The sequence below is a fragment of the Vanacampus margaritifer genome, chromosome 13, assembly GCF_051991255.1.
Source record: "Vanacampus margaritifer isolate UIUO_Vmar chromosome 13, RoL_Vmar_1.0, whole genome shotgun sequence".
Classification (NCBI taxonomy): Eukaryota; Metazoa; Chordata; class Actinopteri; order Syngnathiformes; family Syngnathidae; genus Vanacampus; species Vanacampus margaritifer.
The window spans coordinates 24694183-24709097 of NC_135444.1; the positions used below are offsets into that span (position 1 = coordinate 24694183).

Genomic DNA, 14915 nt, shown 5'->3' on the forward strand with positions numbered 1-14915 from the left:
TGTCGGAGGCCCATTTGTCCAGGCCACGCCTCTTCATGCTCAGGTATTATGGTATGCGTGATTCAAAGATTTCTTCTCGACAATTCAAAGTTAAAAAAAAGCATCAGTTTAATGAAAAAGTTGTGTCCGGCGTCCCGCTGGGGACATTCACGCCAGCGCGGAAGGGATGCGGCGCCACAAACCTCCGCACAAGCAATTTTTGATCCATCGCTGCTCCCACTGCTTCATGGCGTTGCTTTTGTTGGGCGAGCGAAGCATGGTCACGCAGCCGCACCTGCAACGACACGCCGGCAGGCAAATGAGCGCCGGCGGCCATTTTGACGGACGGCGTCCTGCCGAGACTCGCCTGGTGCAGGCCTTGCTCTCCTCCGTTGGACACACGCCCATGTGGACGCAGCGCAGGTTGTCGGTCCTCTGGCCGCCGCTCCTGTTGCACACAAAAAGTCCCGATCGAGTCGATCCGAAAAGAGGAACAACAAATGCAGACAATAGATTTCCTTTTGTCTTGCTGATGGATCTGAAATATGCTTTGCACGTTGACAGACGCGTCTCAAAGATGAACTGCATGACAAGGTTGCGAAAGTTAAACAAAGCGGATCCAAATTTGTTGGTACGATGCGGCGTGCCGACCGTCTTTGGCCAATCACCAGCGAGGGACGACACAGCGGTGAAAGATTTTCCGGCCATTTTCCATCCGCTCACCTGCTTCCGCCATCCGTTTTCCCAAACTGCAACCTGATTGGCTGCTTGCCCTGCAGCTTGACGATGACGCCGTCGTTAACGGGCAGCCAATCCATGCCGGCCACCAGCAGCTGACTGGGCAGCAGGCAGCACTCGTCAATCAGGCTCTCGTCGGGGTCCTGCGGGGGGGCGTCGTCCCGGCCTGTCGCGTGCAAATGCAACACACGTGTTAAGCAACGTGGCAAGAAGCCGCACGCCGGGCTTTCGTTTCAAATGAGTTTGTCAAAATGATTGCCACAAACATATACGCGATTTTCCCGGCAGGCCTGCCGCTTGCCGGCAAACGCTTCTTACAGCAAAGCCAGAGTTTGGTGAGCAGGCGGAAGAGCAGCTGCAAGCTGTCCTGGCTGTCGGAGGTGGCGGTGAAGGTGGGAAGGCAGCCGGGCTTGAGCAAACCCCAGATCCGGATCATCACCAGCATCTCGCGTAACATTCCCAGAGAGGCGCCGTCCCGCATGAAACCGAAGCCGGGCCGCACCACCGAACCCTGGACAAGAGCGCAAGGAAGCCGATTGGCCGGGATGGAGGTAGGCGGGCCGGGAGCGGACGTCTCACCTGGTTGGGGAGGTTGGCCAGCAGGTAGAGGACAAAGTCGCCCAGCCACTGGATGAGCTGCTGCAGGGATTGCAGGGGGTCGCCGTCCAACACAAACTCCTCCGTCTTCAGGTTGATCATCACCTTGTCGATGTCTGCACGCAAGACGCGCAGTCGTTGGCGGGCGGATGTGGCGAGCCGCGCCGGCGGGCAGATGTGGCGAGCCGCGCCGGCGAGCAGATGTGGCGAGCCGCGCCGGCGAGCAGATGTGGCGAGCCGCGCCGGCGGGCAGGCGCCATTGCCGTCTCACCCGAGTCCATGTTCTTGGCGCAGATCTCGCTCAGGCGGTCTCCGGGACTTTTGTCGGGCGTGTTGAGGACGTGCGGTCTGAGGAGAGACTTGAGGGTGGAGCTGATGGCGATGAGCAGCAGTTTGGCGTGGAAGTCGCAGGCTCGCGCCGCCGTGGCCGTCGACAGCTTGCACAGCGACGCCTTGACCGCCACGATGCGCGTGGCCAGGACCTGGCAGGTGGCGCCAGACGTTACACGGTCACGTCGGCGGTCACGGCCGAGCGAGCGGCGTTGCCCACCTGCTGAAGGGCCTGGTTTTGCCTCATGTACTCCTCGTGCAGTTTGTCCACCAGGTTGTGGACCATGCTTGGCTGGACGTGCAGGAGGACGTCCCACCAGTCGTAACCCGTCACCATGCAGTACTCCAGCAGGAACAGCAGGTGGCGCAGCGTGGTGTTCATCTCCAGCACTTGACCCATGGAGGGAGACACTCGCAGCATGTGCAGCTGAGGACGGCAAACGCAGGCAAGCGCCAAAGGTCAAGTCGTCGCCTGCAGAGCCGTCAACGCACTTTGCGTGAGCCAAATCTCATGCACGGACCGACCCCAGACGGCCAATATCAAGCATGATGTGCGTTTCCACCGCCTGCTTGGGATCTAAAGCTTCCACTGGCCTATCCCACAACGGCGCAAACGATTCAAGCAAAATAGCAAAAGAGATGAAACTCCGCCCACGCGCACACTTCGGCCGCACTTTGTGCTCGAGAAGAGCGCATACAGATATCAAAACCACAAGAATGATGATGATGATGATGATGATGATGAAAATGAAAGCACCCTTCATGTTGACATTCTGGACTTAGCGTGCCGCAGGCGCCGTGGCTCCATCTTGGCGCTAACAGCTCTGCAGCTTTTGCGTTGGACCGGATTCGGCAAAGTCGGCCAAAAAACGAGAAAGAGGACGCTACCTTGCCGTGATTGTCGACTCCGGCCAGGGCCAGCGAGGTCCAGGAGAACTGCAAGGCCTTGAAATGGAGGCCCGGCGCCCCGGTTCTTTGCCGCTTGACGGCCGACTCGTCTCCCGGCCGCTGGCCCGGCCCGGCGGCCGAGCCGTAGAAGACGCCCATGGTGTGGAGGGACAGGCGGTGCAGGATCTGGATGGTCCCGTCATGGAAGGCCAGAGCCAGACCTGAAGACGCCACAGCTGCGGCAATTCGGTGGCGGTCCGGGCGCGACGGCGGCGGAGGCCGGCCTTACCCAGTCCGGGACAGAATTTGGTGTCCGACGCCACCTTCAGGTCCGTGTTGGAGATGGAAATGGGCAGTTTGGGAAGGGCGACGGCCGACACCCGCTCCAGGTCGCCGGTGGTGGTCAGGATCCTCCACTTGAGGATGGTGGGTTGCTTCTCGCCCACTGGAAGGTCGCGAGTGCTGGCGTCAGGCCGGGGTCAAAGGTCACAGGTGTTTGGCACTCACCGACGGGCGATCGATGCTGGAAGATGTTGTTGACGGGAAGCCCCTCCTTCCTCAGCGACCAACACTCCACGATGCTGCCGCTCTGATTGGACGCGCACAGCAGAACCTGAAGCGCAAAACACAAAAACGTCATCTGAGAGCAACAAACATTTAAAGGTTGATTGGGCCTTTTTTTCATTTAGTTTTTTTACCTGCGAATGCGGAAAAAAAGTCCGCTCAATGCTAACGACCTTTCAAATGGCAAATCTTCATCATGACTCAGCAGATTCAGATTTGTGCTGCTTGGAGGAACTGGCGCCGTAACCGGGTCGGGCCCACGGAGGAGCTTTTTCAATTGGAGGTGTTGGCGGGCCCCAGTACGACTTGGCAAGGGTCCCATCTGAGAAAGGGCGGCTCTTGACTACTGAAGGCCGACGCCGCATAGCAAGTCGTTAGGACGGCAATCGCTCCATTGACGAATGCAAGCATTTTGCAACCAAGTTGATTGCAAAATCTTTTTCTGCTTACGAAATGAGGACGTTTGTTGATTTGGTTTTGTTTGACGAAGAAAGTCAAGCAAGTAAACGTCAAAGAAGCACGAGAACTCGTTGGCACTTGTTGACTTCTGCTTGACTTTCAATGACAATCATGTCAAATAATTGCACAAGGTTTTCCACTACGGCTTTCATGACTTGATTCTGGTTCCGTTGCGGTTTTGGTGAGCAAAACATCTGTCAGAAAATCTCATTATTTTCCAAGATCAAGGCAGATGTTTGCAAAAGTTGTGTTTGGAGGCTGCTTGGGCTTCCCGGAGGCTGACGGGAAGCACGGCGAGCTCATTTGCTGCTGAAATCACAACCTTTGGGCCAGTTGCCATCCTAAGCTTCCCGCAAGTCGACTTCTGGCGGGATTTGCCGGTTGACAAACTCCGGAGAACATCTTGTGGCGCTCCCGCTGGTACGTTTGCACAAGACCTATTTTAGGTCGGACCAATCAGCCGTTGTTTAGGACAAAATCAAAAAGCGGCGATGGCGATGGCGTTGGCGATGGCGATGGCGATGGCGATGGCGATGGCGATGGCGATGGCGATGGCGATGGCGATGGCGGGGGGAGAACAAACAAACCGAACAGCCCAATGGACGCTGCCATGAATTCTGTTCTGGCAGAATTGCTCGCCGTTTCCTTGTTGAATTTGAACAGCGAGATCGCCGCAAGATGTTCCTGCTCCTTTTTCTATCTTGTTAAACGACATCTCGTTGAGCCTTCGCGGCAGGCTGCTAAACGAGTGGCCGGCGAGTGTGACTCGCTGGCGCGCGCGTGTAGAAGCGAGCGTGAAAATGCCACTTGAAGGTCGGCGTGGAGTCGACTGACCTGCTCAGAGTTCTCTCGGGTCAGGAACTTGAGGTGCGTGACGGCGGGGTACTTGTCTCGCCTCAGCGGGTCCGTCGTGCAGCGCAGGAACAAGGAGGGCAGAAGTTCCGTGTCGATGCGGCACTTCTCGCTCACCACGCTCACCACCACCTGAACACGCACGCACGCACGCACGCACTCAGTCAGCCGTTGTCAGCGCGTGGGAGGCCCGTGTGGGCGTGGCACCTTGTAAAACTGGACAGGTGACGAGCTGCTGCCGTCGGTGGCGGCCACCACGATGTTGCCGCCTCCCGTGAAGGCGATGTCGGCCAGCGCCACGCGTCCTCGCAGGCGACACAGGCTCTCGCTGGCCGTCAGCAAGGCCCCGCCGGGTTTGAGCAGCGACACGGTCACCAGACCGCTCACAGTCACCGCCAACCAGCCCTCCATGGGCTTCCCGCCAAACAGGGTCAAAGATGGCGAGAACTTGACCCGGGAGAACTTCTCGCCAAAGTTTGTTGAGCCCGACTGCAAACAAACAGGCGGCGTTTAATTTAGGCTGACGGCGGCGCTGACGGCGGCGCTGACGGCGATGGCTGTGGTACCATCTCTACGTGCAGAGCCAGCTTGACGCCGTTGTGCAGCCAACTCAGCGCCACGATGGGATCTCCCTCCACGCAACTGCTCAGAAGGCTTTCCCAGCTGTTGACCAGGTGCTCCGACATGGACCAGCACTTGATGTGGCCGTCGCCGTCCGCCGACAGCAATCTGGAGCCTGCCAAGCAAAACGAGAGCCATTCAAACGTCTTTCGGATCTTTGGGGCCAGCTGCGCCGCTGCGAGTGCGTCGCCATGTGCCAAGACGCGGAGGGTGCACCAAGAACACTTTTTCAGGTTGCGCTGGCTCGGACCTTTTGGCCAATCGGCTGGTCTGATTATCGGCGCCAATATTTGACGCTTATCTGCCTTTTTCCAAAATCTGCCGGCCGATAAGTAATCATCTTGAAATTGGGTGAAGCCCAGCGAACGATTTACACCCATTGAAATGTCAACTTTGACTTTTTGTTTGAAGCTCAAACATTTCAGTTGGAGCGAAAAACTCGAGGGAGTTATTTACTTGTTGAACTTCTTTGGACGTGCTGTTTTTGTTCCAATTTGAAAATGACGAAGAAATGAATGAATGAAGAAAAAGCATCGGACGTGTTTCAAAGGTGAGAAGCTGTTGAATAAAGAAGCTTGAATGTGTTTCCTTCAAGTTAAGCGTTGGGAGTTTGCGTTCTTCTAAATATTCTCCTTCCTTTTGGCTTGTCGGCCTCCTTGACGACTCATCATCGCTGCTGACCTTATCAAAAATGACAAATTGGCTTCTCTCGCCAAGATTGTTGATCATCGATCAGCAACAATCTTGACGAGTGTCCGCCATCTTTGCGGACTTGCTCGACAACACCAAATGAGCATTTGAGGAACAGCTGACGACCGCTTCAACGCTCTTCTCGCCATAACGTTGCATTCGTGCTCAGCGTTTAACAGCATTTTGACAAAATTTCAAGGTGCTTTTGGACCAGATTTGCTTTTGTTTTCAAACCACGCGAGCCGCTCCCTCTCTCAGGAATTCTTGGACTCAGGATGACACGGACCTTCCAAGCAGACGCAAGCGCTTTGTCAGACTGCCTTTGTTGGGAACTCTCGTTAATTGGGAAGTCAGGAATGATGAAGGGCCGCCAACGCATGTTTGCAATCCTTCACCGCCGCCGCCGCCCTCCCAAGCGCTCACAAGTGGACATTTTGGCTCCACAGGTGGAAAAAATGGCTTCTGATCTATCCAAACACGCTCAGCGTTTTTCCACACAGACAATCTTGTCACGTTGTCTCTTATTTTTTGTCACCTGACCTGACTGGTCCCACTCCAGACAGGAAATGACCTCAGCGTGGCCCGAGCTGATGGAGTACACGTCCCAGGGATGCTCCGTGTCCATGATGTGGATCATGTGACTGACATCTGTCAAGCAATCAGAAAGTTTCTGTTAAAGGCCCAAGGGCACTGGACAAACCATGGATGGATGATTGGATGGATGGATGATGATGGATGGATTGATAATCGGATGGATGATGATGGATGGATGATTGGATGGATGATGATGATGGATGGATTGATAATCGGATGGATGGATGATTGGATGGATGATGATGGATGGATTGATAATCGGATGGATGATGATGGATGGATGATTGGATGCTCCGATGGGCAGAGAGGAAGCACGCTGGTACCTGTCTCGCCGCCGCCATCGTCCTGGTTCTTCAGGTCGGTGGTGAAGGCCACCAGGTTTCTGCAGGACCAGGAGCAGACCAGGGGCACGGAAGGGCAGTGGGTGCTCTTGGGGCGCCTTTCCCAGTCGCAAACGTACGCCAAGTCCATGCTGCCAGCCAGCCAGCGACAAAGAGCAGCAACAAGCAAAACCACAAGGTTTCATCGAGCAAGTACGTGAAAAAAACAAGATCAATTACTCTCTTTGACAGTGCAACATTTAACGGTTGAAAAACTTTACAATGTTTGTTTTTAATTTGTCTCCTGGAAAGGGATGATTTTGAAGGTGCGAGAATTCTGGCCGATGCCAGTCAGACAATTGCGCTCATAAATTGACATACACTTTTGGGAATCCAACATCAGAAAGTTAAAACCCTGCCACAGATTAGATGAAGGTAGATCGGTAAACGAGCTCGTCTTCACCCGTTTAGTAGAAGCACCTGCGGCCAAATTGTTTCAGGGTTTTTACTTTATGGACTTCCCCATCCCTGCCACTGTATTTGTACTAGCTCATGGCATAGTGGTTAAGACAGTCATGTTCGGGGTCATGGGTTCCAATCCTTCTGTGTGTGTCAGACAATTTCTTGACAACAGAAATAGGCTGGTATCTTCGGTGGCAAAACGAAATCCGAAATTGGTGAAAAGACACAAAAGGAGATGACGCCCCCAGCCACGCCCAGGCCGGCGATTGACCAATCGCAGCCGTTCACGACAAAATAGCGCTAGCAAAATATCCAGTGCCAACAGTGAACTAAGTAGAAAGTGAAAGTAATGTGACATTTCTGACATCTTGCACTTCTGGAAGACTTTCAACAAGATGTTGGAATGCGCGCAGCACAATTTTGTTCATTCACTAATCACTAATGTTGTTTTGCTTGCCATCTCTGTCCCAAATCAAATGTCTTCTTCCACATCGTCCAACCTGCCCACAAAGTTAAAGACCACAAAATGTCTTGATAAAATGTACAATGAAGATACGCATCAACGACGCGCAACATATAAAATAAGGCGTCTAGTCTAATCACTGACGGACAAATTGATGAAGGAGAAGAAATCTTATCAAAATACGCCGAAGAGTTCCATGCTAACGCATCGCTCGTTCATTCATTGTGTCAACTTACTTGGATTTCTAAACGCGGCCCTCCCTTTAGACAAGTACCTGATGAATAGAACAAACGAATGTTATTCATTCAGCTTGATATCCACAATTAGTCACGACGGCAAAGGAAATGAAATAAGTCCCGCGGACATATTGGACACTTTAGCTGAATGCAAGAACAAAGTGCTCAGGACCCCAAAACCCACATTGGTGTCCTTTGATGCGCCTGAACGGATTTGCAATTAATTCGTTGATTGATCGATTCAGCACTTTGTAGACGCACAGGCGTATTCTAATTTTGATAGGAATCTGGAATAATAGCCACGCAATGCATAACAGTATACAGATTAGAATAAGGGCAGAATTTAAGGAATGACCAAAAACATACAATATTTTTGTTTAAACGCGTCTTAAAATCACAATGACAGGTGATTAAAGGTACTGTAATTTGAGTAAATGGTGTGTCTCAAACTGGACCCTTGGCCTAATTTTGTTGCGAACTCGGCGCGTATGACGTCAAGTTTGCGACTCCACATTTTGGGGAGCCGTATTTCCGGTGATTTCACGTACTTCCGGTTTGTAGCTGTAGCCGTCACTTGACTTCGCCTCTCAAACTTTTGTTGCAACTTTCGCGTTTCGAATGCGTTTCGAGTGTATCCGAACATTCACGTCGGCTTCTCGGGAGTTTAGCCGCGAAGCGGACTTGCTCGACTTGTTACCGTCGCTACGTGCGGCTAATAACGGCTAATAACGGCTAAGCTAAGAGAAGCTAAGCCTGCTAGCCGACTAGCTCGCGTTTGACAGAATCCGCTTCCGTCTTTCGGTGAAAACATCCAGAAGAAATCTCTAGCATGGGCTCCAATGGGCGCTGTCAATAACAGGTACGTTGGTGCTGTTGTTGTCGGCTGTTGTTATTAGTAGGAGCTCGCTTGAAGAGGAGAAAAGATCCCGCTGTTGGATGATGAGCCAGGCCCGAACTGGTTGCACCATCATCTGTCCTCAGATTCAAATCCAAATCCAAACTTGGCAGGACAGGAAAACAGACACTTGCAGGTGTCATGTGATTCGTTGCCATTGGCCAACAAAAGACCAACTGACTGCTCTGCGGGAATTGTCGTGCCCAGTTGTAGTACTTGCGTGAACGTGTCTTGTACACTCTGTGTTGTAGACCGAAGACGAGAAGAGCGCAACTCGAAGCCATGCTAACCTAGAATCGGACGGCCGCAGTTGCATTTCACCTCTGCCATCGAGAGACCATGTCTGAGAACCAGGTCAACAACAACAACGTGCTGCCCAACAACAACAACAACAACGTCCCGCCCAACAGGATCCGGAACCCCAACATCAACCAGAACCCCCTCATCAATGTTCGAGACCGACTCTTCCACGCGCTCTTCTTCAAGATGGCCGTCACTTACGCCCGCCTCTTCCCGCCGTCATTCAGGAGGGTCTTTGAGTTCTTCGTGCTGCTCAAGGTGACTCTACTCGACCTTTTCATCATCTTCTCCTCCTTACGTGAAAGCCAACAGAATATGGGCAGTCCGTAACAGTTGGCAGCTCTGTTAACTTTGCTCATTCAGGTGCTTCCTTCTCATGCGAGTCGCCTCCGAGTGTCAGGGAGCAGTATCGATACTCACAGCTAGAATATCGATACTGTATCGTTTTTATTAACATGGATACTTGTTTAGATATTTTGAGCGCAGCCCTGTCAATGAAATGTTGCAAATGTGTGTGCCGGCGGTGGTCAGGCGCTCTTCGTCCTCTTCATCCTGGCCTACATCCACATCGCCTTCTCTCGCTCGCCCATCAACTGCCTGGAGGGAGTGAGAGAGCGCTGGCCTCGCGACGGCATCCTGCGCGTGGAGATCCAGAGGAACTCCAGCCGGCCGCCCGTCTTCCTGCAGTTCTACGACTTGCAGGAGGAGGAGGGCGGGGGAGGGGGAGGAGGAGGAGGAGGAGCAGCCATTGCCGGTCTCAGTCTGGCGGCACTGCAAGAGGAAGAGGACGACGAAGATGAGGAGATGATGCTGGACACGTTTGACAACAGCTCAGTGCAGGTGAGGAGAAGTTCAAGTGCAAATCCATGCACGATCGTGGGCAAAATATGCTCCAATTCATTATTAGGGCCCCGATTAATCGGACCATATTAAGCCAAACATTTGGACTGGGACACTTTCTCACCACTGCATATTTGGCTTTCATTTCATTTCTTTGCAAATCATTTGATTGCGTATTCAATTTTCACCTCACTAATGTTAATGACTTAATCACTTCTTACAATACATGAAAATTGATTGTGTATTCCATCTAAAGTGCGTCTTTTACGTACAAATTGCCAGCGACTTGACGTCATGTGAACGGGATGTGGGGGAGCAAAACGCAATCAGTTAATTTAGGCATCATTTGTATTTTGTTGAAATCAGTGGGCTGAAGAACCGGCAATCTGCTTCTTTTTTTTCCCCAATCGTTCCAAATGTCCCGCCGGCAGTTTGAGCTGGACATGGAACCTCGTCTGAAGCCGCCGGCGATGGGACGAGCGCGAGTAGGTGAGGGAGGAGCGGGAGGCGGGGTCAATGACAGCCAGGACCTTTCCTTCAGTCACTTGACCAAAGGTAGGCGGCGGTGTAACGGGAAGCTCCGCCTCGCCGCGACTGGTCACCACCCTCCGTGCTTTGCGTGTGCAGCTTGGCCTCAGGAGGAGTACATGGTGGAGTATTCGCTGGAGTACGGCTTCCTGCGACTGTCCCAGAGCACCCGGCAGAGACTCAACATCCCCGTCATGGTGGTCACGCTGGGTGAGACGCCGGCCACGGGTGCCGGCCGGGCAGCCGGCAGGCAGCCGGCGGTCCGCCGCTAAACGGCGCTTTGCATTTCAGATCCCACCAAGGACGAGTGTTTTGGCGACGGCTTCAGTCGCTTCCTGCTGGACGAGTTCTTGGGCTACGACGACATTCTGATGTCCAGCGTCAAGGCGCTGGCTGAGAACGAGGAGAACAAAGGTGACGGCCGCTCCTCTGACCTCAAGGTCACGTGACGGCCCCTGATGACCATGTGGCGCTCGTGTCCAGGCTTCCTCAGGAACGTGGTCTCGGGGGAGCATTACCGCTTTGTCAGCATGTGGATGGCCAGAACGTCCTACCTGGCCGCGTTCGTCATCATGGTCATCTTCGTAAGTGACGGCCGACCCTCGTCCAATCACGTCGCCGCTTTGGATTCCTTGCCGTCGCAAAACACAACAACCGAGGGCCGGCAAGATGCAATTTAGTGCAGCGTGCTGCAGTCTTGCTTTGTGTGTGTGTGTTTGTCGCTCTTCACGTTTGGCCCAAATTGTCATCTAGACGAGCCCCGAGATTGTTTTGCCCGTCGGTCCCGACTTGATGTTTGTGCCATTTTTCAGACTCTGTCGGTGTCGATGCTGCTCCGATATTCTCACCACCAGATCTTCGTCTTCATCGGTGAGTTGCTCTGTCTGCAATGCAGCACACACGCACGCACGCACGCACGCACGCACACACATGCTCAAGGGCGGCGCTATATTCAACGATATTGAACAAATGCAATTCAGTTATTAAATATTGCAAAATCCATATTATTGCGACATGTACCTAAAGAAATGAAATTGTTATGGTCCAATGAAACCAATTTTTTTTTTTTTTGTCATCTGTGTCGTCAGTTAAGTCATCGTAATGACCCTCAATAATGTTCAACTATTGGATGATGATAAGAGTTGAATTTTGTGCTCACGCTTTCTTTCTTCCCTATTGGACGGAAATGGAAATGTCATCAATGCCATCGAGCCGCCACCTCAAACAAAAGCTGAAAGGGACTTTGTTTCTTTGAATGTTCATTTTTGCAATTCATTGTCCTAAGAAGACAATGAATTGAATTGAAGAGTTTGTTTATGCTGCAATTCATTTCATTGTGCTCACGTTGGCCACTGGAAGCAGCAGAAGACATTTGTTGGAACGCAAGCCAACAACATTCGTCAATATGACTTTGCCCAAACCACATCCAATAATGGCCTAAGTCAGGGGTGGGCAAGTTGGGTCCGAGAGAGCCGCCGTCCTGCATGTTTTTGATGTCTCCCTCGTCCAACACAGCTGGGAGGCTCCCAATGATGAGCTGATGATTTGAAACACCTGGGTTGGAGGCAGGAGACACAGAAAAGCTGCAGGGCTGCGACTCTCTAGGACCCGACTTGCCTCTCTGTGGCCTAAATCTTGGTTCTGTTTTTTTCCCCTAAAATGTTAATGATATTATTTGAATTCAGTTGTAGAATTGAATTGATGTGCTTAGCTAAAGATGAGCCCATTTTAGCAGCAGATGTTGAATTTTATTTTGGGTCCAAATGATCTTCAGGCCATTATTTGAAGAGGCTGATGATGTGGCTGTGAAAATCTGTCTACGTGTGTTGTTCCGTGCTAATGCTAACCATTAGCAAGCGTTGGCATGAAGCTGATGGACCGTTGGCAACCTTTGTTTGTTTTCAAATCCAAAAGTTCCGTCCCACCGATTGTCAAAAAGCGGCGAACCCGTTTTCCGTCCGGCTTTATATTGGGAGCACCTCACGCTCGCTCGCCCTGAAGAACTTTCTCTCTGCTCTCAGTGGACCTCCTTCAGATGCTGGAGATGAACATGACCATCGCCTTCCCGGCGGCCCCCCTGCTCACCGTCATCCTCGCCCTCGTCGGTGAGTCAAACTCGCTCTTGCCCTCTGACCTCCGCGCCAACAGATTGCGTAAGCGCAATTGCTGCCCCTCCTTCCGCTTGCAACACGTTTGAAGACGCTTACTGTGAAGCTGACACAAAAAAGTCAAATCCCCGCCATTTATTTTGGAGAAAGAAGAAAGAGAGCCCAAATTGCTTGATAAGAAACAAACAAAACTGAACGCGATTTGCTTCACACTCTGTCGTCGTCGTTACAAACCAGGAAAGAAAGTTTCTAAATACGTCTTCAAAGCAATTTGACTCTTCGTTGCCAACTTTGGAATGTTGATTGCTTCTCAATCTTCCTTCTGGCAAGAAAGCGAGTTGGGCGTACACAGAGACGGCAAAAAAACAAATGACACACGCACGGGTCACAAAAGTCCAGTATGGCTGCTGATGTCACTTCCTGTGTCAGGCATGGAGGCCATCATGTCGGAATTTTTCAACGATACCACCACGGCCTTTTACATCATCCTCATCGTGTGGTTGGCCGACCAGTACGACGCCATCTGCTGTCACACCAACACCAGCAAGCGGCACTGGCTCAGGTGCGCGTCCCCAGCGACCCCCCCCCCCCCCCCCTTGACCCCTTCTCAGCCTTTTTTTCTCTTTCAGGTTCTTCTATTTGTATCACTTTGCTTTCTACGCATATCATTACCGCTTCAACGGCCAGTACAGCAGCCTGGCGCTGGTCACTTCCTGGCTCTTCATCCAGGTCAGTCGCCACGTTTCCACTCCACTCGGCGGGGCGGGGCCTGCGTCCTTTTCAAGCGCACCTTCCGCGTTGAGCCCTTTTTCACTTTGTCAGCGTCCCTGGTCCAAGGTGCCAGCAAAACATGGCTGACGGCGACGCACCAAAACATGACGTTGAAAATCTGCTATTGATTGCAGAAATCGGTTCTGATCAAATGAAAATCAAGAGTAAGAAACGTTTGTGATGTTGATGAATCGCTTTGGAGAACATTTCGTTTCCGGCGCTTACACAAAATGTGCTTCTTATTGACGACCACGTCCTTGTTTGACTCATTTTGGGCCGGCGTCAGACAGAAGACTCGTCTTTGACGACACACCAGATGGTCGCGTTCGGTCGGGAAGGAAACGTCCCCAAACCGCCGTCGGCTAGCATACTTGCGTTAGCTTCTGGTCTTTTCCGTACGTCAAGAGCGAAAGACCGAAGAGCGGGTGAGGCCAAAGGTCACGTCAGGTGCTTCCAGGCTTCCTGGCATGCAAACACTCGACGGCAGAATTTGCCATCTTCACTCATCGGATCTTCCAAAGTGGGTCGAGCCGAGCCACCTGCAACCACTCGGCGCTTCTAACTCAAATTTGGAAAAGTCAAAGCAGAAATTGAGGCCAACGACCGCTCATTTCTTGAAGCGCCTCAGTCGGTCGGGCCACTCGTATCTCGAGGCATCTGATAACGCTGGAAAACGCTTTTGCCGGGAATTTTGCAAACGCACCGGACGGGCCGGCCCCGCCTATTTGTGCTAAGCCGAGCGCGCGTGTATCGCTAAGCCGGCGTAAGCCACCGTTTGCTCTTTTGCCAGCACTCCATGATCTACTTCTTCCACCACTACGAGCTGCCGGCCATCTTGCAGCAGATCCGCATCCAGGAGATGCTCCTGCACAACCAGCAGGCGGGTCAAGCCAACCAGACGGCGCTGCAGGACACGCTCAACAACAACAACAACGGCGCCGCCGGGGCGGCCGAGCCGAGTGCCGCCGCCGTCCGGCTTGCTCCCGCCTCTGCCGTGGTTCTCCAGCCGCCGCCCGAAAGTCCGCCGTCATCCTCCGCCGGCGAGGTGCGATCGGAGCTCAACTGGGTGGCGCAGACGGCCGCCATCATCACGGAAGCGCTGGCGTCCTCCGGCCAGGAGGGGGCGGCCACCGTCGGCGATGTGGATGACTTGTGGATGGGAGAAGGGGGGGCCGGCGGCGAGCAGGAGGGAGGGGCCGGCGCCGAAAGCCAGCCTTTGGTCGGCGCGGGGACGGCGGCGGACGGGGGAAGCGCCGCCACGCGTCCCTCCCAAACAGACTGCAGCGTGCAGCGGAGCTCCGCCCACTCGTCCTGAGGCGCTCGTCAAATGCCGTCAGCTCCACGATCATCAATAAACTGCCGGTCACGTGATGTCGCACGTTCAATGATGATGGCACGTGCTTTTATTTTCAACGTGTATGCCTTAGCGACTTGAGTAGGCGTGGCCATCGCCCACCTGTCCGATGTATTGCAAGAGGACTTTTGTTGGTTGACGTCACAAGATGCTGTCAGTCTCGTGTATTGAAACAAACAGGACTCAACTCAAACGACTTGTTGTCTTCTTCTTTTTTCACACCTCAGAAGCCGTTTGTCTCCTTTTTTAATCACGCACTGACGTGACGTCACCAGATCATTTGTTCATGTCGAAAGATGCAAGCGTTTTTGATTTCAGATGTAATC

General features: G+C 52.8%; 2 protein-coding genes across 3 annotated transcripts; one reads left to right on the plus strand and one right to left on the minus strand.

Annotated features, from left to right (window-relative positions):
- Positions 1–83: 83 nt before the first annotated feature.
- Positions 84–8357, minus strand: med16 (mediator complex subunit 16). The gene is made up of 16 exons (XM_077584982.1): positions 7794–8357; positions 6636–6784; positions 6259–6366; positions 4974–5143; positions 4615–4896; positions 4390–4539; positions 3040–3145; positions 2822–2977; positions 2533–2753; positions 1865–2071; positions 1586–1796; positions 1297–1430; positions 1036–1228; positions 703–883; positions 347–427; positions 84–274 (listed from the first exon to the last, which is right to left on the minus strand). The coding sequence occupies exons 2-16, from the start codon at positions 6781–6783 to the stop codon at positions 148–150; spliced, it is 2475 nt and encodes an 824-aa protein (XP_077441108.1). The 5' UTR covers position 6784; positions 7794–8357; the 3' UTR covers positions 84–147.
- On the plus strand, positions 8307–14785 carry tmem259 (transmembrane protein 259). 2 transcript variants are annotated; one of them, XM_077584987.1, is made up of 12 exons: positions 8308–8652; positions 8940–9246; positions 9520–9828; positions 10260–10383; positions 10456–10566; positions 10648–10770; positions 10840–10940; positions 11169–11226; positions 12378–12461; positions 12894–13026; positions 13094–13193; positions 14026–14785. In XM_077584987.1, the coding sequence occupies exons 2-12, from the start codon at positions 9028–9030 to the stop codon at positions 14548–14550; spliced, it is 1887 nt and encodes a 628-aa protein (XP_077441113.1). In that variant the 5' UTR covers positions 8308–8652; positions 8940–9027; the 3' UTR covers positions 14551–14785. The 2 variants fall into 2 exon arrangements, with proteins under 2 accessions (XP_077441112.1, XP_077441113.1); XM_077584986.1 differs by having other exon boundaries at positions 8307–8652; positions 10260–10566.
- Positions 14786–14915: the final 130 nt, after the last annotated feature.